General features: G+C 39.8%; 1 protein-coding gene across 1 annotated transcript; it reads left to right on the top strand.

Moving 5' to 3' along the window:
* Nucleotides 1-3909: 3909 nt before the first annotated feature.
* Nucleotides 3910-23732, top strand: scml2 (Scm polycomb group protein like 2; the record flags this gene model as incomplete). Its single annotated transcript, XM_079216727.1, has 13 exons — nt 3910-3931; nt 4177-4242; nt 5943-6013; nt 6618-6852; nt 7911-7999; nt 8641-8884; nt 19045-19364; nt 19633-19765; nt 19892-20098; nt 21442-21615; nt 22268-22483; nt 23059-23213; nt 23407-23732. 13 exons carry the CDS (start codon nt 3910-3912, stop codon nt 23530-23532), a joined length of 2058 nt encoding a protein of 685 aa, XP_079072853.1. The 3' UTR covers nt 23533-23732.
* Nucleotides 23733-23988: the final 256 nt, after the last annotated feature.

Here is a 23988-nt window from a genome sequence, read left to right as displayed (position 1 = left end):
ACGCAAATGAAAATGCGTCACAGACTTGTTCCCCTCAAATTTAATTAAATGTTCTGCTGATTCAGTGTTTCCCCTTTTCCGAGCCCAAATCCGTGCACGCGGAAGAAATGATTTATTTATCAATCAAGCACACACACAAACACACACGTGCAACCAGGTGCCACAGAGGTGTGGTGTGTGTAATCGAAATGTCTGCATCAACAGCTGTCTTATTGAAAATACTCTGTATTGAAAGTTTTTTATGGGGTTGTTTTCTTTTTGGCTCGATCTTAGTTCGCACCCTGGAGGTGACGCCCTGCAGCGGCTCACACTCCTCAGCCTCCCGGCAGTAACGTGATCCTTTTACCCTCCTTTCTCCAGCTGGCCCGCCTGAGAGAGAGAGAATGGGGCTCAGTCTGGTTTTAGAGGCTGATCTCATCGTTACCTTATAACTAAAAGACAAATGTATTTCACCTCCAAGATGAGCTACAGGGTAAACCCACATAGACTCACTTTGGCAACTCTCTTAAGTCTGAATGATTTAAATGAATTGCAAATGTAATACAGTATCAAGCTAAAACGACTGGCTGGTTAATCAATCAGAAACTATTTTGACGACCGATTATCATTTAAGTTCATCATCAAGCAACAAATGCTGCTCAAATGTCAGCATGTCTTTCCTCTGCTTTTTATCATGGTATATTTGGTAAATTGGAATTTGGAATGGTAAATCTTCCAACTATTTTCTGAATTAATCGATTCATATTTTTGTCTATATATAAAATGTCCCAAATTTCCCACAAACCTAAACATATTTACATTCCCATAAAGCACAGATGCAGCATAATGCAGCAAGCAAAGATTGGAGAGGCTTGAACCAGCAAATATGTGCCATTTAGGTTTCTGGTATTATTCATCAACTAACAAAATAGTTGTCAAGACATTTTCTGTCATTTGATAATCGGTTAATCAACTGATTGATCCATATTTGCTGCTTTTCTTCCTCTTTAGGGATTGTTTGTGAATATCTTGGGGTTTTGAACTTCAAAACCAAGTATTTGGAGACATCTAAAAAATAAACATTTAGTTGGGGTATTTTGATTCTTTGATGTATATGATTATTACATAAAAAACAAAATATTGGGCTGTTCATGGTACAATACATTGGAATCTGTCAATTTGAGCTTTATGCAGATTGACACAGATTTCTGACATTTTATAGACTTGATCAAGTAATCAACTGGTTATGTATTTCTTAATGGAATGAATAATTAGTTACAGCCCTCGTACTATATAACATTATTATGGATTTCACATAACTTCAGGTGAAATATAGAAAGTGATAAAGTAACACAATAAATACAATAAAATTGTGTCTGCAATGCTTCATAATGCAGTCTGAATACTTCATGCTATTCAAATTTGGCATCATGATAACAAAACATCTTTGAGTAAAGTATAAAGTTTCACTCACATCACTTTACTCACTAAAGAAAAACTACTATGGGAACCCTTTGACAGAAAGCATTACCTTTAACATACACTGATCCCAGATAAGTGAGTGGCTTAGTGGCAAATGGGGGTTGTAAAAATTAAGTGCTTCCTGGTCTGCTGTGCGTTTTTATTTTTTTGTCTGACCCTCTTGAGCCAGACAGGCAGACCAGTGCAAACATTGAACCAGTCGGCGGCTGAGCGAAGAGCAGAGCTGGAATCCTTTTCATGTCGGCCAGCAGACGTCCCGCATCCACACGTCTTAATGGCTTTTTATGGCAGCTTGGAATCTTTATGGCTCCTTCTCACTCAATGGGATTCAGTGCAGAGACAGAGAGGAGTCTTCAGAGGGAGGGTCAGGCCCAATGCATTGCAGATGCTCAGGTTTTCCAACACATGGAAAAGCAGACAATGGCTGGCTTCTGGATGGATTGTAACCTTTGAGTTTCTGGGTTTACTTTGGAGTGCATCACTTTTTTTTTGGGATGCTCTGGTACTTTGGATTATTTTTCTACCTCATTTTTGAGCGATCACTATGTGCGGACTTTGCAGGGAGTGGGACTATGCTCGGAGGGTTTGTGAACCTGAATGTTCGGGCCAGGTTTTCAGTGTGGTAACTATTTTATTTGATGAATCATTTGAACAGTGCATCAGGACTTGGAACCACTTCATTCAGATGTGTTCATGCAGTGGGAGGATTATTTATCTATGATTTATTAGTGGGATACGATGTCGTTATCGAAATATAATGCATCCTCCATGGCTGTTGTATTTATGACCTGCAAAGTTTCCATAAATTATTGAAGATTATCTGTTTATATCCAGGTTGTGAGTATGAGATTAGATATCACAGGAAGGATGACAGTAATTAAATCAGAACATTATTATATAGTATCCTTATAGTAATATATATATATATATATATATATATATATATATATATATATATATATATATATGTATGTATATGTATATGTATATATATATATATATATATATATATATATATATATATATATATATAGTTTCCTTTAATAAACACTAAATTAAATCTGTAGCAAAACAAAGTATTTAGATGGAAGATTGGCTTTAAGTACGTTGTTTTCACAGCTGGACACCGTGACTCAAACGGTGCATTTGTTGGGGAATATCTTCAGCTGTGGATTGACAAACATTTGGTGCTCTAGTGAATATTTAGGATGTTGTGTGTGTGTGTGGGTGGGGGGGGTTAATGATGGACCACATAAATTCATCAGTGTAGCTCGTTGTGTCTTAAATCGTTTGTTAACAACAACGCCATTGATTCGTTGTTGGTCTTAGTTTTTTCATGGATTTGTTGACAATACAAATCTCACCAGCCAAAACTATATTACCATTGTTCAATATTACTGTTAGAAAAAAAAAAATATATATATTTTTATTTTGTAAACTCAAGGTGCTTTAAGACTGAAACATGGGATTAGACAAGATAAGAAACACAAGACATTATAAAAACACATTGTTGAATAGGTTTCAAAAGAGTAACATTAAATAGAAGATAGAATATAAGTTAAAATAGAATATGACTAAACAAGAGAATATAAATTTCAGTAAAGTTACAGTGCAATGCAAGATATGAATAAATGGTACCAAATTTAATTTAACAAACCGAAAAGTCTTAAGCTTTGATTTGTAAGAACGGAGAGTTTGAGCAGAGTTTGTTCCATACGATGTGTTGGATTAAAACTTCTCTGTGTTTATTTGAGACGAGGGCTGAACAATTCTGAAAAAAATATCTTCCAAATTATAAAAAAAAAGAGTGACTGCTTTAATTGAAATTGCGATACGATTCACGGGAGGGATTAATAATGTTTGCATCATTATTCTCTTATTGGTGAACATTATATAAAAACTATCATGGTGTGATTATTATTTATGTGAACCTAACACAACCAACTTACTCAGTCTCTCACAAAACTAAATCAGAATGGTAATTTGACACATTTTGCCTTTAACAAATATTGCGCTTCCTGCAGTAATAGGTTTTGGGATATTGCACTAGTCCATATGGCGACTTCAATAACACTCTAGACGTGCAGCCCTGGTTTAGACTGGATGGACAGACCGTCTGAGAAGTCTGGATGATTCATAATTGAGCAGCAGATCATTTAATTTAGCCCTAAATCATTCAGTGCTTTATGTGATGTGTATCCGAGTTCTGAACCTAAAGATCCTGTCCTTCATTTGACTTGCGATGCTGTTAAATATCACATGAACCGCCCTGTAATACCTTGCTCGCATCATGAAGGGATCCCCATCCCACAAGCAGACATCACAGTGCGTCTGTGCATTCTGGTGTTTTGACATCTTGGGATTGTTTGTGTCTGCTCTCCAGTCTGTGTAGGTAACGTCCTGTCTGACTCCAGCTCCTCTGCGGCCGCTCGTTTCCCTTCGGTCACCATGGGCCGAACGCCACACAGAGGTAGGCCTCCCCGGTGTGCTGCCACTGTCGTGCTTTTGCTGCTTCTCAAATGTATTAATAATAGGCCTCAAGGGCAGTTTGATCACGAAACAAACACAGAAAGATCAAAATGCTCACTGACGCTTTTTGGTGTTCGTGTTTTTCCTCTAAGCTATTTTTTATGCCTTCACTCTCACATTAATTGCAATCTGTATTTCAGTAGCTCCCACATTTGGATGGGCTGTTCAATCATCTTTTGATTTCAGATCAAAAAGAGGAGAAAGAGAGACAAAGCAGCATCACAGCAGGAGCTCCCCTCGACAAATCTAATGGTTGGCATCTCTGTTTTGTTCTCTTAATTGTTGATCTTTCCATTAGCAGTCTAAAAATGTTTGAGTCAATTAGCTTTATAAAAAAACCCTGCCACTTTGGTGTCAGTACTTGCATTAACAGTGATCCGTAATCTATTTTGTCTTTTTATTCTGTCATTTCTGGGGTGGGTTAACAAAAGCACTCATACGTTGCATGTTTTCAGAAGGTTTTTTTAGCAAGTTCTTCCCCAAGTTTTTACCAAGATTACCTTCACCTCCTCCTCCTCCTCTTCCTCCTCCTCCTCCTCATCATCATCATCATTTAATTTCATATTTCTTCTCAACTAACTGAACTGTACAGATTTAGCAGCTGCGGTATAAATTAGCATAACATTAGCATTTTTCTCTCTAGCTGCAAACCATTGAACATCCAAACAATTAGCTATGAGTAGTAGTAGTAATAGTAGTAGTAGTTGTAGTAGTAGTAGTAATGGTAGTATTAGTAGTAGTAGTAGTGACAGTAGTAATAGTACTAGTCATAGTAGTTTGTTTACTGCCCAAGGCCTGTATATTTAAGTGTTCTTTAACAAATAACAGCAAGATTTTGTATTGACTAATCAAGCAATGTTTCATTAGCTTCCATGTCGTATGTGTCCAGTGTAGTAACATTGAAACTACTGAAAACAAAATCATTGGATTTTAGTGTGTATTCTGCAGGGATTGAATGCAACTTATATATTTATGTGTATAAGTACTGTACAACTTTGACACTCCACTACATTTATTTTACCGTTCTACTTACTAGTTACTCTATACTATAAAAAAATATATACATGTTATGCTTATATGACGGTGCTATCCACTTATGTGTCTAATATACAAAGTATCTAAAAATGTGCTTCTCATTGACAAACTACAACATCAACATGCTCTTATATGTATTAGTCAGTGTTATAAACCGAATAATACAATATTCTATAATGTAATACTTTGAAAGGAGCCATTCTGCATAATGAGTCATTTTATTTTTTATACTTTAAGTACATTTGGAAGGTAATACTTTTGTACTTTAGTAACATTTTGAATTTAAGATTAGGAGTATTCTTAGACTGTCCAGTGTAGTAAGCTGGTAAAGGTTAGTATATTTATATATCGTGGTAATGATATGGAGTTTAATCGCTAAATCACAATACACTGAAGCGATTGAAAACATTACCATTATTGAATTTCTTTTTTACTTATATAGGCAAGCATGAAGGTATTGAAACAACCCTGGGTATGTCGTGACTAAAACAGTAACTATTGAGGGTCGTGGAGATGAACGTGAAACTGAAGAAGAAGACGCAGCTGACGTCAGACTTCAGCTTCAGCTCGCGGCTCTCTAGCGCGCGGAACATGTGGCAGCTAGCTAGCTTTCAGAGCCACATCTTCCCTTCAGTAAGCTCAGGAGAGACACACACGCGAGTTTAACGCGTGAGTACAAGACGTAACGTTACGTTCGTCACGTGAGTCTAGTGAATGCTCATGTGGCCCGTAAACAACGTCAGTAAGTGGACTAGCTTAGCTTAGCTTAGTTTAGCTGCAGGAACTGTTAGCTTCCAAGTTCAGCGTCATGTCGCTTCAGTGTTGTCTTCACAGTTTGTTTCTGCTGCCCTCAAGTGGTCAAACAAGTTATTATAGGTTTTAAACATATTTAATTAATCAGTTGTTGTTGTTGTTAGAACCCTTCAGGTGGGAGGACTATCTGAGAGAAACGTCCTCCACTGCAGCGTCGCCTACTTCCTTCAAACAGGTAAGGTATTAAGGTGCTGTTCAGGGAATGACATGCATTTCTTTTAAATTGTTTTCTTGCATTGATTGTATTTTTGTAATATTGTTAATGTTAGATACAATCTGCCACGAACTAGAGGGACAAGCATGTTTCATAAATAGGGGATGTTTAGTTAAAGGTGTCCCTCTAAGGATGAGTCTGGGGGCCAAAATCAACAATCCAACTAATGTCTGTGGAGATAAAGCCTGACATGCAGGAGTTATTCCTCTGTGCCATGCAGCTACATCTTTAAAAACACATGAATGAGCTGCAACGTTGTTGTGAGTGTCAGGTTTCATCATCATGATTTTTTTTTTCTTGATTTTTAAATATAGGCAAATAAGCTGGTGCTGTAAAGCTATGGCTGAAAATTGTCACAAACAAATAGTCTGTTTACTCCTGTCAGAGTCCGGCTTTAGTGGAAACACATTTGGTCATTTAAAAAAATAAAAATAATGCAAGTTTATATTTATAACCCATTTAAAAAGATTTACGTTATCAGTTTTACATTGTTATTGGTCTTCCAGTCATACGTGTCCACACAATGCATGCCAGTGAGTGAAGGGCCCTCTGTGTTCCTCTGCAGTCCAGAGTCACCCCCTCTAATGACTTTAAAGCGGGAATGAAACTTGAGGCGCGGGACCCTCGCAACTCAAACTCTGTGTGTATTGCAACGGTGATGGGCATGATGGGTACCCGCCTGCGCCTGCGCCTGGACGGAAGTGACAACACCAACGACTTCTGGAGACTCGTCGACTCATTAGACATCCAACCAATAGGAACCTGTGAGAGGAACGGAGACATGCTGCAGCCACCGCTGGGTGAGCAAACGGATATTTGTCTATTTTTACATGACTCAAGTTGGTGTGAGAGTTGAAGTATGTCAATAATTGTTACTCATAATGTGATAGCTATGGAGTTGGTTGTAAACAAGGAACACACTTTCTGGGACTGTCTTTAAGCATTTTATTGCAAGACATCAGACATGGTCATACCCAAAGCCCCCTGCTATTGTAGAAAGACAAAGAAGTCAGAATGTCTCTCTTGTATAAAAGCTTTCTGCACCTTCCAGGTAAAGACCAGAATGAGAAGAGAATGTAAAACCTACTGAAGTGTGGTAGAACAAGCGCTACACTTCCTGTTGAGACACAGAATATTCCTCCAAGTTTTTCCTCTAGCACATTCTACATTAAAACATATTTCCTCTCAGTAAAATACACAAACACTTTAGGAAGCCATCAACTAATTAAATATATAACATTGTGATGACATAATTTTAACCTTAAAGCCCCTAGACACTCACTCAGTAGTTTTCAGTGATGAGATCTCTTTTCAGGACTGTGTTGGCGTGTAGAGACTGACCTTTATGACATGTCACAGGAGGAACAGCACCGGTGCGAATCATAAAATTAATGAAGTGAAGACTGAATTCCATTTAGCTGCTTCATTTTCAGCATCCAGGTATTGTTGGCTCGCTGTTACACTGCGGTGGCTTGCTTGGACAGTTGAATAGCACAGAGCCATTGTTAATGTTGTCAGTAACTCCTATGATTTTCCTCCTAAGACGAGTCGGAAGTTGTTTTGTTGCATCTGTTCAGGTGGGACAACTTAAACCTTTATCGTTTTAATTAGTTAATAGGCATCGTGTCATTCTCAGGATGGTGAGGACTTGTCTCGGTCCAGATCTTTAATTATCTCTGACTTGATCAGCGATTCAAATAATGCTGGTGTTGTGCCTTTGACAGCTGTTTTGCCAGCAAATATCAAACAAATCGAGTCACACAGATGCAACAATGATATGTAAATGCAGTCTTGACATAAGAAGGTCCTGCTCATTGACGACGCCAACCTCTGTCTGCAACTGAATCAATTTGTTTAGGCTTCAGGATGAATGCTTCGTCGTGGCCTATGTTCCTCCTGAAGACGCTGAGTGGAGCAGAGATGGCCCCGGCCTCTGCTTTTAAAACGGTAATGACGACTGGAAGAAATAGCTATATTACTATAATACTTTCTGTTTTACTGAAGCTGATCGACCTTTGAAGTTGTCAGAATGAATTGAGAGATCTGTTGTCAGTTTTATGAGAAAATGGTGACAGTATTAATTGTTGACCTTAAATGGGGCCTATTTGTCCAGGTGTCCTAATCCTCTCACAGTCAATGTTAAGGACTCCAGATATTACATTTTAAAACTTCTATTTTTTAAACTCACAATCTTAAACATTTAAACCAACTAATAAAAGTGAATTATTGTCTCTATGGTTGGGATCATAATTGATACAACTATACATTTTGACAAAATGTAATGGCAGTTTCCACTTTTCCTACTATTGCCTATATTGCAGTAATCGGCCCCGACACAAGCCACTCATATTTAATTTACACTGGATCAGACACAGCAGCATGCCAGTCAATACATATAGTTTTTGTTTAAATAAAATATGATTACAGTTGTCTATATTCATTAGTAAGCTTCTTCAAAGACTTGCAAGACCCAAACAGCGAGTCTGTGATTGTACAGTATTAATTTGCTTAATTGTGTGTGTGTGTGTGTGTGTGTGTGTGCGTCTGTGTGTGTGCGTGTGCGTGCGTGCGCGTGTTCGTGTGTTCAGGAACCAGCCTGCCCAGTGAAAAACTACTTCCAGCCCGGTATGAAGCTGGAAGCCGTGGACAGAAAGAACCCTTACCTGATTTGTCCCGCCACAGTTGGAGAGGCTAGAGGTCAGGAGATCTTTGTCATGTTTGACGGCTGGCGAGGCGCCTTTGACTATTGGTGCCCCTTCGACTCCAGAGACATCTTCCCCGTCGGCTGGTCTGCTCTGACCAAACACAGCTTACAGCCACCTGGAAATTTCTGTAAGTGCTGCTTTGATTGTTATGTTTTATTGTTGTGTATGTGTCATCTGGAAATTGTGAATTTCAGATCTTTTGTGCAATGTTGTGCCTCAATAACAATAGATGAATGCATTTGCACCAATATCACAGATTTCCATTATAAAGTAGATCATATGATTATATTTTATATGCATTCAAATGAATAAAAAGATTATTCAAGCAATAATTCCACAACACTTCAAGATTGAGTTGTTATAACAATATTAGTTGTAATTGGGTGTGATGTGAAAACCTAATAAATTGTCAAATTACTTAATATATATATATGTTTATTATGCCATGAGGATTAGAAAAGGACACTGCTTCTCTAGTGCTCTTTGACTGAGAATCATGTAAGATTCAGAATATGGTCGTTTAATCCCACAGATTGCTTTAAGGTTATCATCCTAACAGTCAGACGATGCTCATGTGGGACAGTCAGCCCAATCGTAAACTAATTCATCACACTGACTTGTTTTGAGTGTGGACAGGTGTTTTATCGCAGATCACTAAATTACATTATGCAATTCTCACCACTAGAGGGCAGCAGAGCATAGATTCAGAGGTGTCTGCTTCATCGTAACATGAGAACATAGTTGTGCCTCAACTCTTTAATGCAGTGGTTTTCAATAATGTACCCCCAGACAAGTACGCCCTGACAAAACATTTTTGTGAGAAAGCAAAATGTGTTTGTTGCTGCAGTTGTCAATTTACTTCAATTAAGTGTATTGAAAACAGAAAAGCTGAATATAAAATGTTGTTTATCGCACTTAAATTTTCATTTTTATTGTACTAAATATAGTATAGTTTTTTCTTAATCTACCGAACCCCCTGAAGCGCTCCAAAGTACCCCTAAGGTGCTAATGTACCCCTAAGGTGCTAATGTACCCCTAAGGTGCTAATGTACCCCTAAGGTGCTAATGTACCCCCACTTGAGAAACAACTCCACAGCTCAGCAGACCTGTGGAGTTGACTTCACACGTGGGTTGTTCGGTGCTCTCATTTGATCATCCCCGATGCTGGGTGTCATATTTCTCGGCCATTATTGAGACAGAGAGGCCTTGTTCAGAGCTTCTTGAGTCTGTCTTTGTCCCTCAAACGGGTTGAGTTTAATACTTTATGTCATAATGTGTCTCAAACAGTAACATTTTACCAAATATGTGGCAAATTGTGACCATTGGTGGAGGAAGTACTCAGATCTTTTAATGAAGTCAAAGTGGCAATACCATGGTGTAGAAGTACTCAATGCAAGTAAAAACCCTGCAATCAACATGTCATGAGTAAGAATGACCTGTTTCAGTGTAAGATATGTTGCTAGATTATAACAATTGATGCAGTTGATGTGTCTGCTAAACATGAAAGTTAGTTTTATTAGTCAGACATCAAATAAAATCACAAAAAGTCGATACAAAATATTTAAGACATTGTAATCAATAATCTTCCATGTTTTTGAAGTTTTACAAGGAATGAACAGATTTTGGTTAATTTCATGGATGTATTTTCGGGGCATTAATTCATAGTAATTATTAAAAGTAATGATGTAGTATCATGACATATTGGTATAATGGGCAGTGTAACTGTCCAGTAAAGTGTTAGTTCCTTTTATTATTGTAACTACTTGTAATACTTGAAGATGGTCATTATGCGGTAATGATTTCAGTGATATGAAGCCGCAACACAGCAGAAGTTACAGAATTTACTAAAGTCTTTAAGCTTTTTAGACATTTGAATGTCTTTGTCTTCTTGTCCCGGAAGGCACTTGTTTCCAATGGAAAAGGTTTGTGAGGAATAACCAAGTCACTTGTGGAATGTTGAGGTCCGATTTTCATTTGTGAATCTGCTCCGTATGTTTTGGTTTGAGTTGGTTGTCTTTGTTGGTGGGGTTGTGACCTCCACAATGAGGCGGCAGAGTTCTCTGAAGATTCAGCGAGTCTGCTTGAATAGATTCCACTTTCTGGCCTGACTCTCGTATATTCATCCACTGCTTTACATAACACGTGGGATTGTTTGGGCTGTTTTTAGCTCCATTTTACCTTTTTGAGAGATGTGGCAAGGCAGCTTGTGCAGTTGGAGCAAAACAGCATGTTTCCACAGAGATACAGCTTTAGGCATGTATGTCCAGAAACAATGTATGTTTCATGTTGGACATGTATGTTCTATTTTTCTTATTTTGGGGGGAGGAAAAAAAGTAATATAAGATTTGACCTACTGTAGAACTACGCAGTCTGTCTACATAAGGACCGGCATGGGGGGAAAGTATCAACAATAATGTAAACAAACTATCTAATTAAAGATTTATATTTTTTAGTTCTGTTCATTTTAAAATAGTCAGTTCTTATTAATCATTGACAATGCATCTTTGCTTTTTTGAGTAAAAAACAGCTTGAAACCTCAGATGCTTGTCTGATTAATAATATATCCGTTATCAGTCATGTACAAACGTACATGCACATTTAGGTCATTCAAATAAATGAACCATTATCCAAAAATATTTTCTGCATTTAAATTATCATTTTAAAATACTATAATTCATATTTTTGTAATATCTTAAAGCCTTCTAGAAATGTCTATTTTGAGATTGTTAATCATACATTATTTGTTATTGTTTTAGAGAGGAGCCTTTTAATTACGATTTATATTATAAAAATAAATAAAAATCTAAATAAATTGTATTTACTGTTATTTTGTAGAAAATCCTTGCTTAAACCAGGTGAACCCCATTTAGGTTGGACACCTCTTTTGCAAGCCTGAATTGGCCAAGATGTTGGATAAAAGGTTGCAGACAAAACAATAAAAACAATACTGAAGATACATAAAGTAGAACTTTAGGAGTAAAATTAGCAAAGAGGTGATAAAAACCAATGCTCCCGTCATCCTAAATGACATAATAAGGCTGTAGCTTCTCAGTTTACCTATTCTCGCGTACTATGTTGATTAATTTTTGTTTATGTTGAATGTAAATATTATAACTAATTTGCAGGTGTTTTTTATGCTATCGCCATTTCAGTTCAATGTGACAGTTAGCAAGAAATATATGCTGTCAGCTTTTTAAATGCTTGTAAAATATCTAGTTTAAAAAGTGCTTCTCTCCCCATTTCAAGATTTATCAAATGTGCACATTCATCTGAGGCCCTTTGAGATAATCCTCCTGTTCATCTTTGATATGCTCTTTGACATGCTTTGATATTTTCCCGTAACCTCACGTAGACAAAACATTCCCCCTACGTGTCGGGCAAATTAGAGATTTGGCGGATATTATAAAAGTGTGAAGGCAGTACTGAACTAATAATTATCAATCAGGGTGTAATTACACGGTAATTATGCTCAGCGGTTACAGGAGTATATCGCGGTGTGATTTAAGCCTAATGTTCAAAGTGTGGCTCTTTAGTTTCCTCGGCTGATGCATGAACGTTTGACTCGGTGAATATCAACCATCCTCACGTTGGCTGTTGCGTCGCGTTAGCTCCCTCCAGCAACCCCCTCTGGTCAGGAAACACGTGGATCTGAATAACCTGCACCAACGCCTTCTTGGTGAATGAGAAGTGTGAGTTCATGTGTATGCGTGCTTGTTTTTGTTTCCCTCCACTTTGTTGATGGATGGCGGCAGTTACATGTTCTCAGTGAGGCAGTCAGGTTTATGTATCGATACACCAGAGAGACGTTGGCTGCTTCCGATGTGGGTCCATACAAGACAACCTGGCGACAAACTACTAATCCATGTGTGTAATGGGAGCTGTCATGATGTGACATCACTATATCCGCCTCTACAGCTCACCGGGGGCCAGTTTAACAAAGATATTGTAGATTGGTGTGTTGTGTTAGGCAAGACTCAATTTTACTCTCAGATTAGTCTGTTTCTTGTGAATCAAGTCAGACTTATTTTAAACCTAAGCTTATCTTGGCTACCTAAATCTAGGTATCTAACTACCTAAACCCTACCTAAATAAAAGAGTATTTAGAGAGCTCAGTAGCCTGTTTTTAGAAACTACTAACCTGGATCTTACTGAGGTAAAAAAACTAAAAACAACAGGACAATGTAAATCACCAGACAGCTATGTTTGTATGGAGTAATTGAATAAGTAGGGCTTGGTTGAGGTGTTAATGAGCTGATAATTAGCCGTACATGTGAGAGAAGGAGTGAGAGACTCTGTAATTACTATTACATTTTAGAATTTCTAATTAGCTTTTATCAACATTGTCCTGCTGTGACCCTGCCACACGTTTTCACAAGCAGTAACAAAGGATGCCAAGATTGGATGTCTTAATTATTTTCCCTTTTTTTGGTACAGGAAATAATCACGCAAAATAGGTTTTTGCATTTTCTTTTTTACATTATGTGTGATTTGCCTTTGTCTTGTTTATATTAAACTGGGTCAGAATGCTGAATATGCTTTCTGAATAATGCATAGAATAATAGAGCATGTCTTTATTTCAGCAGATTTAGACACATGATAGTTTTCTTTCTTCTATTTCAGGCAAAATAATTTATTTGTTTCCTTTTATATTCTATATTTGGGAAATACTAACCTTGTAGACATGCAATTTAAGTGACTAAATACTTTATTCATGTTGACAGAAACACATTTTTACACATTTTAGAAATCAGTGCATTCTATAAAAAAATGTGTTTTAGATTAATTGCTTTCAACCTCTTCCTTTATTTTGAAACCATCAATGTGATTTGGCTTTCATAGACTTAACAAATCAAATTCTCAGCGGGTTTCCTGACAAGAGCAGATTTGAAGATACATTTTTGAATGTTTGAATGGTGTCAAATAATGATGTATCTGAAAGCCATATCTAATTCAGAAGCATCATGCTGTACACACAACTAGCAGAATAGTTTCATTCTTGTAAACGTCTGCGCTGCCGTTCGTCCCTTTCGAAGCAGATTAGGACATTTTCGACTGAATGGACTTTTCCCACGCAGGCTTCCTCTGACTGCTCTGCTCCACATTGTTCCAGAGCCTCGCTGATATCCGACTGGGCAACTGCTTCCTGGAGCTGGACCTGGCCATCTTTCATCAGGGAATGTCTGAATAGTCTAGGGTTACACTCCTTTTGGGCTGTGTGTGTGAGACTCTCTGTGTGTGTGTGTGTGTGTGTGTGTGTGTGTGCGTGCGTGCATGTTGAGGGAAAGCTTGCATATGTGTGCGCCAACTCCAAGAGTTTGCTCCTTTTCACCCGTTTCAATCAGGACTTCTGATCCAGGCTAACCTCTTACCTCCCCCATCCCCCGTCCCTGTGGAAGCCCCACCGTGAACCCCTCTCCCCCGGCATCTCCCTCTCCCCCAGGGGCTTGCTGAGAAGCAGGTGACTGATGTAGACTGTCGATATGGCCTACAGATAACATGAATAAAGGGCTCAAAACTCACCCCCTCCACACCCACCCCCTTTCCACGCAACCCACCACACCCACCCACTCTTCCCTCCCTGACTCTACCCCTCCCTCGCCCCTATGCAAATGTAGTACCCCCGCTTCCCCTCCCCTCCTTTTGCTCATTCATTGGGAGGGAAGCTTTGCTTCGACCAGAAGCAGAAGCAGCAGCGGCGGCGTGGGCTTTGTTGTGGACTACTGCCTGGAGAAAAGAGAGGGGAGAGACTCACGGAGAGAACTGAGAAAACAGCTGATAGAGAGATAGAAAATAGACAATGAAGTGTATTTTAGAGGAAGTTAGGAAGAGGAAACATTAGTCAGAGAAGAAACACCAGCTAAGAGAGAGAGTTTCTTCCAAGAGAGAACAAGGAAGCGACTGTACTGAGGGACTAGTATTGTTACGGACATTACTACTCCTACCACTGCCGCTACCTCCACTACTATCATTACCACTACTACTGCTACTACAAAAGCCACCACTGTAGCAGTGAAGTTCTGCATTTTTGGAGGGGATTTCCTGGTGAGTTTGATATGCTTACCAAGTCCTTTCTATTTGCTCTTTTTGATAAATGAAGGAACAAAACTTCTGATAAAGCTCTCGGTTGACATTACCGTTATTTATTTCCCCCGGCATTGTGTTTTATGGGTGCATTATGATTCGATCTACCAGTTACAGTATATTGAAGTGAAGTGCAGGCACATTTATGAAGTTTTAGACAGCATTTTGGTTTCTTTTTATGTATAATATGATTTTATTTCCACTTCCAATTCTCTCAACTGTAACAAGACAATTTCAATGAATACTGCACACATTGAAAGTCATTCAGTCAAATCAGGAAGTTGTAGTTGTGTCTTGGAAGTGATTGCTTGTTACGATTTCATAATTCTGCACTCTTAATAGCTGTAGAAAAGATTATTTAATAAAACAACTCCTACTTGCCTCCGTGCTAGTGTCGGTAAAACATAAAAAAGGGAAGTGAAAGCTTAATCTGCAGTTCAGATGAAAGTTGCATGTCTTCTCACATGTGTAGCAGTTTCCTACCCTGGTGTTAATGATTAAAGCTGCAGTTTGACACTGTTTTCTTTGTTTAGCACGAAGACTTTTTGGAATGACCTGCATTCGGTCCGATTCATTGCCCTTGTGGCTTTTTCTAGTCGGGCAGATCTAAAAGTATTTTTGGCTCTAATTATGTTTGGAGCTCCATGTGTTTTTGATCGTGTGTGTGTGTGTGTGTGTGTGTGTGTGTGTGTGAAGCATCAGGAGTCAGTTAGCAAAAGGCTCATGCAAGGATGAGTGGGTATCAACACTTTTCAGTGCACTCATTTCATGCACTCTTCTTTTTTTATTGCGTGAACTTAAACAGTTCAGAAGTGGTCGTCCACACAAAGCTCGGCTCGAACATGAGTGATGTTTGTGATGCTTGTGTGCCGAAGAGTTTGTGCAGGACAACTTTATGGTGTTTATATTTTGTGCCCTGGAGTTACTCACCCCTCTTTGCTGTCACACACACACACACTCACCTGAATCTGCACTTCACGAGTTTCATACGGCTTCAGATTCACTTGAAGGAACAACCCGTGTGTGCTTGTGGCTGACTGGACTGTTTGCTGTGGTTGTAATGAGACGAGGCAACTCTGTGGAGCCCCTCCCCCAACCCCCCAGACAGCAGACACACTTCTCGGCGACCCCGTTCTCATGCGTGCACGTACGCTCACACACTCTCGCACGTTTCCTCGAGCTGTGGCTCACAGGTCAACGGGTCGAGTTGGAACGATATAGTCATGATCAGTACCATATGTCTGTTTGGTTGTTTCCACACTCAGGATGCCACGCTCGAAAACATTGTTATTTTTTTCTTCTTCTTCTTTGTAAGTTTATCTGAATGTTGCAGATTTTTAGATTTGTGCAATATAATACACTTTACATAAATGGTTCTGCATATTTTATGAGGTCTAACCATCATTCAAACCGTACCGCTGTGTTTTAATGTTCAAATGCATCTTATCCACCACAGCGGGCAGAACTTGGTTACTGTTGGACAACAATGGTTGCCTGCATTAGGAAGAAAATGTATACAAACATATAAAACTGTATAGCATATAGAGCGAAGTCAATTGAAAATCTATTTGCAAAATTGGCTAATTCTAGCAAAACATACATTTGCTGGTGCCAGCTTCTTAAATGCGAAGATTGGTAACTTTTCTCTGTTTTATATCATTTTAAATTAAATAATTTCGTTTTTTGACAGTTAGTTGGAAAAACAACATGTCAGATAGACTTGGCTTGTAGTTAAAGAGCTGACATTGCAGTAAAATGTACCAGTACTTTAACCCTTTCATGCAAACAGCCTTCCAGTTTGGGCTCAGCTATTTAGTCTGTGCAGACAAACAAGTGTCCCCAGATAATATAGATAGGTCCCGCTGTGTTTTGGGGAAATGGTGTATAAAAGGATGCAAGACATTTAGAATATATTCATTTAAAGAAACGGTGCAACCACGAAAAGCACAGAGGCTTAGGTTTGAGTATTTCTCTCAGTGTAAATATCACTTCCCCTCCTGAAGCGCTTGAACAAGCGGATACAGAATATATATGATGCTGTCAGCCAGTGTGAAATGAATTGCATTCATAAGCTGATTTTCTTTGAAAGTTGTAGTAAAATATGCAGAGGTGATTAGAAGGTGATAATAAACTAAACAGTGTGACATTAATCGGCAGTGTGGAAGTAGCACATGTTGCTTTGGTGTCTGTCACATAATGTGAATGGATTAGATTTTTCTTTTTTACAACATGGAAAGATCAGAGAAGGCCCCCCAAACCCAGCAGATTTCCCGTGGTGAATTAAAACCGGCTGACGCTGATTGGTACCCTGGAAACAAATTTTGATCTGCCTTTGTAGGGCTTATGGCTTCGAGCTCGGTGTGAATGAGCGTGCCGCTGCGTGCACTGCAGGTTAGTGTTGCTGCTCCTCGGTGGGCACGCTTTGTGTGACCACTCCTGCAGAGGAGTGAGACCTCACCCCTCTGAAACAAAACACTGCTCTATTCTACGCCCACTTTCACTCATTTCCCAATTAAGCAGCTTTCAGGGTGCCCCCGGCCGGCCCCTGAGAATACTGTAAACCTTCCATAGTCGCTCCATATCGCGTCAGTCAAGGAGGCTCTAATGAAAGCCTCGGCCCCACGAGAGCCTCCACAGGCACTCAGGCCCCTGCTCTAACCAAGCAATACGTTTGTCTTGAAATAGGAGATGTTTATCTCTCTCTTTCTCTTTCTTTTTCTCTCTCTCTCATTTGTGCTCTCCGTCTTTCAAGCGTCCACTATGATGACCATGTGATCATATCACAGTCACTCCAATGAAGCTAATGAAGACAGAAGGGCGCCACTGCTTTTTCTTCTTCTTTTGAACTATAGTTTCCTTTTTCTCACTTTATTGTCACTTTCCTTCTATTTCAACACCCAAACTGATTGTCATTTTGTAGCAATATTTCGTTCTTGAGAAAAGACTGTAATGATGGAGCACCTTCAAGCAGGTTGCTGGAGCATTTGTTTTTCTTTTATTTGGATAGTGGACAGTGAGGAGGAGGAGGGATTGCACACAGCGAAGCTGGACTTGAACCTGGGACATTTTGAGAACATGAGCGGTGCACCAAGACCCCATAAGACCACCAGGACTGTGTACTGTAGAGTCGGATTGATATATCAGCCAGGCTTAATATTATCAGCCAATCGAAGGTTATTGCTGATACAGCACTGAGAAAAGTAAATATCCACCATGGGATGTTTTTTTATTTGACAATTTCATGCAAAAATATGTTGCCAGTCAGCAGAAAGACCTTCTAGGGACCTTACAACTCTCATGTATAAACCCTTGTTTGGTTCAACCAAAGCACCTATTTAAAAACACTCACATATGGGAGTTGTTGAAATTCATAAATAGGCTAGTATGGTATTTCTAATAATCCATTTCTAATATTTTCTCTCTAAATCTGTTGCTATACACTCCAGTATCAGTGTCTGTGTAGATCAGCTGATGGGTAATAACAAATGGCAGTACATTGCCAAATTGAGGAAGTCCTTTCTGTTGACATGATTCGCGGTGGACAAAGCTTTCTAGCAGCTTAACTACATATATATTAATTTCCTATGTATTACATCCATTATAGTTTACCATATGTTTTATTTGCTGCATTGTATCTCAATTTAAATATATTTCATTGTATTTTTACCTATTATTTTTCCCGTAATTTTTACTGAATAAAATGTACTGTTATACTCATCCCCAACCATCAGGCTCTTTTAATAACCAAGTTAAAAAAAGATGAAGATATAATGTTATATGTTTATGTTGAAAAACTATTATTAGCAGATATATTGTCATCAGATTTTTTGAACTCCCAATTGACACTGGCCGAGTGCGTTCTATTGAAAAGATTGAAAATCGTTTTGCCATAATCACCATATATATATATATATATATTTATATATATATATATATATTATATGTGTTGCTGGACGCAGAAGGCTGGAGGAATCGTCTGGCAGGCGGCTCTCTGGGGGTTTGTGACTTCTGACTCTGATTTCATTGTAAGGAGGGGCTGAATACAAAGGACCTGCCAATCTCGGAGGACTCTGACAATTCAAAACAAATCTCCTCTGCAGGTCCTTTTAGTGCAATGCAATCTACCATGTGCATCACAAAAAGATTAACAATATCTTTTTTTCTCTCGCTTTTTTTCTTGTCTGTCTCTATCCCATTTTTACCCAGTCACCCTCCCTAGTGCGCTGCTCGCTCCCGTGTCTCACACCTCAGCCTCCCTCGGTGCACGTCGCTCCTCGTCCAACTCCTCGTCCTCCTCCATGCAGACCTCATACCGACTGCCCAACCCCTTGCCACCCCTGCCTGTGCGCAAGGGTGTCCGAGGCCGTCGGCCCAAATCCCAGACGATCGCTTTGTTGAAGGCGGCGGCTGAAGCGGCGGCGGCGGCGGCAGTAAATGGAGTGTCGCCGAGCCCTGCCAGAACGAGCGCTACGGCTCAACTGGCCCCCAGACCACACAAGAAGAGAGGGCCCAAGCCTAAGATCAAGGTGAGGTGTCACAAGAGCTGCAATCTGTCATTTTGTGTTTATAAGTATTATGGCAGAAATGATTTTGATGACGAGGTCAGAGGTGGAGCGTTAATGGAGGGAGGCGTTTGAAAGGAGGAGAGCAGCTTTGCTCTGGTCGCTGCTTTCTGTGCTGCACTGCAGTTCACATGAAGCAGAGAAGGAGTTACAATACACCTTTAACAAATCATGAGCCAACAACCTTTGCAGGTTACAGAGAGTTAATGAGCTTGTTTGTGTTTTGCTCCAGAAGAAGCCTCAGGTGGGGCCATCTCTGTTGGGGCCACCAGCAGTTACAGCTCCGCCTCCAGAGACCAGACTGAGCTCCGGAGCCGTCCCGGCAGACAACAATCATAGCAACAGCTCAAACGTCGTCTGCACAGGTAAACAGGATAACAGATACAACGGACTCTCTGTGGGTCAATTCTAGCTGGATTTCAACAGTCAACAGACACAATCCAGCCACGTTTCGGTTGGTTCATGTTCTCCGTCTCTTTGTGTCGTTCCAGTGTGCGTCTATGTAAACAAGCACGGCAACTATGGCCCGCATCTCGACAGGAAGCTCGTGCAGCAGCTCCCGGACCACTTTGGTCCCGCTCCAGTCAACGCCGTGCTCCAGCAGGCGGTGCAGGCCTGCGTGGACTGCACGTACCAGCCCTCCGTGATGCTGTCGTTCCTGCAGAGCCAGTCCCACACAGGGGGAGAGGTCATCAGAGGTAAATACAGTGAACACCACGGGATATTCCTTCCGACAGACACTGACAGCAAACAATTCGCAATTCGCTCGTTTTGTCCGACTGAAAACTCATTTGTAGTTAATATGAAATTATATATATAAAAAAAAAAATAGAAGTAGCAAATCCTCATGTTTGAGAAGCAATTCAGAAAATGTTGGGCATTTCGCTTAAGAAATTAAACTGTTCACAAGTTTGTGAATCAACGTATTGTTCCAAAAAAAAACGTAAACGGATGTGATAGCCCTAACCACTCAGTTATCAGGTCACCAACTATATATTGTGTCTTTAATCTTCACAAAAATCTAAAGTGTAGAAATGGCAATTCGCTATATTACAGTGGGCTATGTGTTGGACTATTTCTTGACCGTCAGCAGTATCATCCAGATAATCAAATGAGATATTGTGTTAATTACTGAGTTTTAGAGTTGCTCATAGGCAGACTTTTATAAAAAAAAATTGTATTAAAAGTTTTTTTATTACGTTTTTTTTATTGCTTATTTATAATACTTGTTTTTGATTATTATTTTTTGTCCCTCGTGTGCAATTTACCCTCTGCTGCAGTAATCCTGTACATTTCCCCACTGCAGGACTAATAAAAGTTTATCTTATTTTATCTTATCTTATCTTTCCTTTAGATGGAGCTAAGCTAACCTTTATGCTAAGCTAACCTTTATGCTAAGCTAACTAGCTGCTGGCAGCAGACTCAATCTCATCATCTAACTCTTGGCAAGGGTGCAAACAATAAACCATTGCTTTAAAATTCACTTGTTGAAAAGTGCCAGACAAACTCTAATTTATACAGCCTGGATAGGCAATCAGCTAGGTGAAATTGGTTTAAGCACACACTCATGGGTCTAGTGTGTGTCTGTGTGTCTGTGTGTGTGTGTGCGTGTGTGCATGTGTGTGACAGGGGAAAGAGGAGGAATAAAAGACAGTGCCTGTGGCAGCAGCTGATGTGAGCACTGTGTCTGTAATCAGAAATGACATGTGCGTCTAACCTGGTTTGGGATGCTGGGATTGGGTCTCCCTTGGGGGGCCGGATTGGGAAGGCTGTGGGTGAGTTTAGGTGCGGAGGGGGGTTTTAATTTGTGGATTTGTGCAGGCTTGGCTTGGGTATGTGGGGGCGGAGGGGGGGTGTTGTGTGGGATGGGGCAAAAAAAGTGCTTTTAAAGGGAGGGTGGTAACCCTAAACCATCTGCTGTTTTTCTTAAGCTTTGTGTGTGTGTGTGTGTGTGTGTGTGTGTGTGTGTGTGTGTGTGTGTGTGTGTGTGTGTGTGTGTGAATACACAGACTAATAGCTGTTTGCGCTGTACCCCCCTTAGTGCGGTCAGAGCACGGTATCCGCTACGTGAAGCTGCCCTCCGCCTCCAGTACGTCTTCTGTGCTGCGGTTCCTGGAGAACATGTGCCAACATCTGGAGAGCGACAGCCTGTTCAGCTCGCAGCCATTCAGCCCCTTCAGCAACAACACACGCTTCTACAACAGGACCAAGTCAGGTGGGCAAATGTGTGGACGGAAAAACATTAAGAAAGAGGGAAGGTCAGAGGAGTTTGATAAGATCATGAAACAAATTAAATAATGTCTATGGCGACACAATTATTATCATTGCAAAACGTTGTTCCTTCCTCTGTTCCACTCGCCTGTTCAGTAATGAACGTTTGTATCGTGCTGTTGTTCAAAAAAGATAAAACATGATTTTAGCATTTAACAAATACAGCAGTCATGATTATTCAAATTTTTTATTTTTTATGATTATTCATGTCAAAGACAGAATGTGTGAGAAAGTTACTCCATGTTCTTAGTACAAACTGGTTGATTTTTGAGCGGATCCAGACTGATTTGTGGATTTTATTTTTATTTTTAAAGATTGCTGATGTCTCCCTACTTTCTGCTGTGTTTTGTGCAGATTTCGATTTAAATGCAAATAAAAGAGGAAACATTTGTTATTGATAAGCTAACAAGTTTAGACATTTTCCTTAAACTTAAAACGTTATTATTTTTGTCATATTACATGCATACATGAAATTAGGTCTCTGCATTTAAGCCATCCTTAGCAGGATCAGTATAAGGCTGCGTGCAAAGTCCAGTACAGAGCAGCATCTTCTCTGTTTGTGTTCACACACACTAACACGATGTCTCTCTAAACAGAACCACTGTCCCACCCTGAGAACGGCCCGACCAACGACGATTCCACAAAGGATTCCACTCCCGACACTCGCCCCCCTCACGCCGCATCGGACTACAGAGCAACAAAGAAGGAGCGGCCATATTACCCCGGACACACACACACGGCGCCACCCCTCCGACGCGTCAGCTCCAACCCGACTGAACTCAGCCTGATGTGTCCGCCCAGACGAGTGGAGGGTAGGTTGAAATACACACACAGTGATTTATTTTATTTTATTATTTTTATGAAATACTTTTACACTGCCGAATATCCTTATGTTTGTGTTTTAATAAACGATATGATTTTATTTTATTTCTATTATTTTGACTTTGTAGCCAAATAGTACATTTTTGAGCTGTAAAAAGCTTTCCCCCACATTCATTTTTAATTTTGTATTCAAAGCTATGCTTTATAAAAATCATAAGCAGGTGGACTGGAAAAGTCCTTGAAAAAAATTAAATCCCAAAAGTTTTGGAAAGGTCATGGAAATGTGTTACATTCATATGTTCATGTCGTTCATTTACGCTGCGTTTGAAATAACGCTCAAAATATAAGCAGGCGTGCATCTATATAAATGATGTTGATAAATGTTTATAACTATTCATTTGTGTCATTTAAGGTACACTGTATGCTTTGTAATTCTCATTGTTAGTTTACTACATTTTTTCATGTATACGCCGAGATTTCACAAAATGTTTGGTCATGGAAATTTGGTGAAAAGTCATGGAAATCCATCGGCCAAAATGTGTATGAACCCTGACTCTCTCTACAGCAGCCAGCTCAACAACAGGCTCAGACCACCTGAAACAGGACAATGAGGGTTCAGGGAACGACGCTTCCTCCTGGTCAGTTGACGAGGTCATGCGGTTCGTCCAAGAGGCGGACCCTCAAACTCTCGGCCCGCACATCGAACTGTTCAGAAAACACGTGAGTATTTTATTTAAAGTGTCTTCTTTGTCGTGGTTAGATAAACTGACTAAACTCCCCCTGAGCGTTTCGTCTCTCTGCTCAAGGCGGATCAGACTTCCACCATTCAGCATGTTAATCAAGTCATAGTCATTTTGATGGAATTGTCCTGACAGGAAGTGTTGGTAACGACGCCGTGCTCCTCTCTCTGCAGGAGATTGATGGCAGAGCTCTGATGCTGCTGCGCAGTGATGTCATTATGAAGTACATGGGACTGAAGCTGGGCCCGGCCCTCAAACTCTGTCATCACATCGAGAAGCTGAAACAGACCAAGCAATAGAGGATGAAGGCACTCTCTTTTGTCCCAGGCAACCAAACACACACACGCACACAGACACACACACACACACACACACACACACACATTTTGCTCTACAGGGATGTTGCAGTGCAAATCCATTGTGGACACTGAGGTCAAGTGCTCTTTATTTATTTGTGTGTTTGTGAATTAGCAACCTGTCGGGATATTACCAATACAAGCGTACACATGGTCATGGTACTTTTAGAGTCAAGCTGTTGGACTACTTTTAGGCAAACAAATAAATAAATCAACAGCATTTAGACCAGAAGGTATAATGGAAATGGTCAACTGAATAAATAAAATATGAAAAACCCATGTTGTGAAAGACATTTGAGATCTTCATTTAGATTTCAGGCGGTGTGGCGTGCGCAATTTTTTAATTTCCTTTCACTTTTAAACAGACTTGCATAAGTGTAATTAGTATCAGATATCTCC

Source organism: Taurulus bubalis (genome assembly GCF_910589615.1).
Source record: "Taurulus bubalis genome assembly, chromosome: 4".
NCBI classification, from domain to species: Eukaryota; Metazoa; Chordata; class Actinopteri; order Perciformes; family Cottidae; genus Taurulus; species Taurulus bubalis.
Note: the sequence above shows the minus strand (reverse complement) of the source record. Positions and strands in the feature narration are given on the sequence as shown.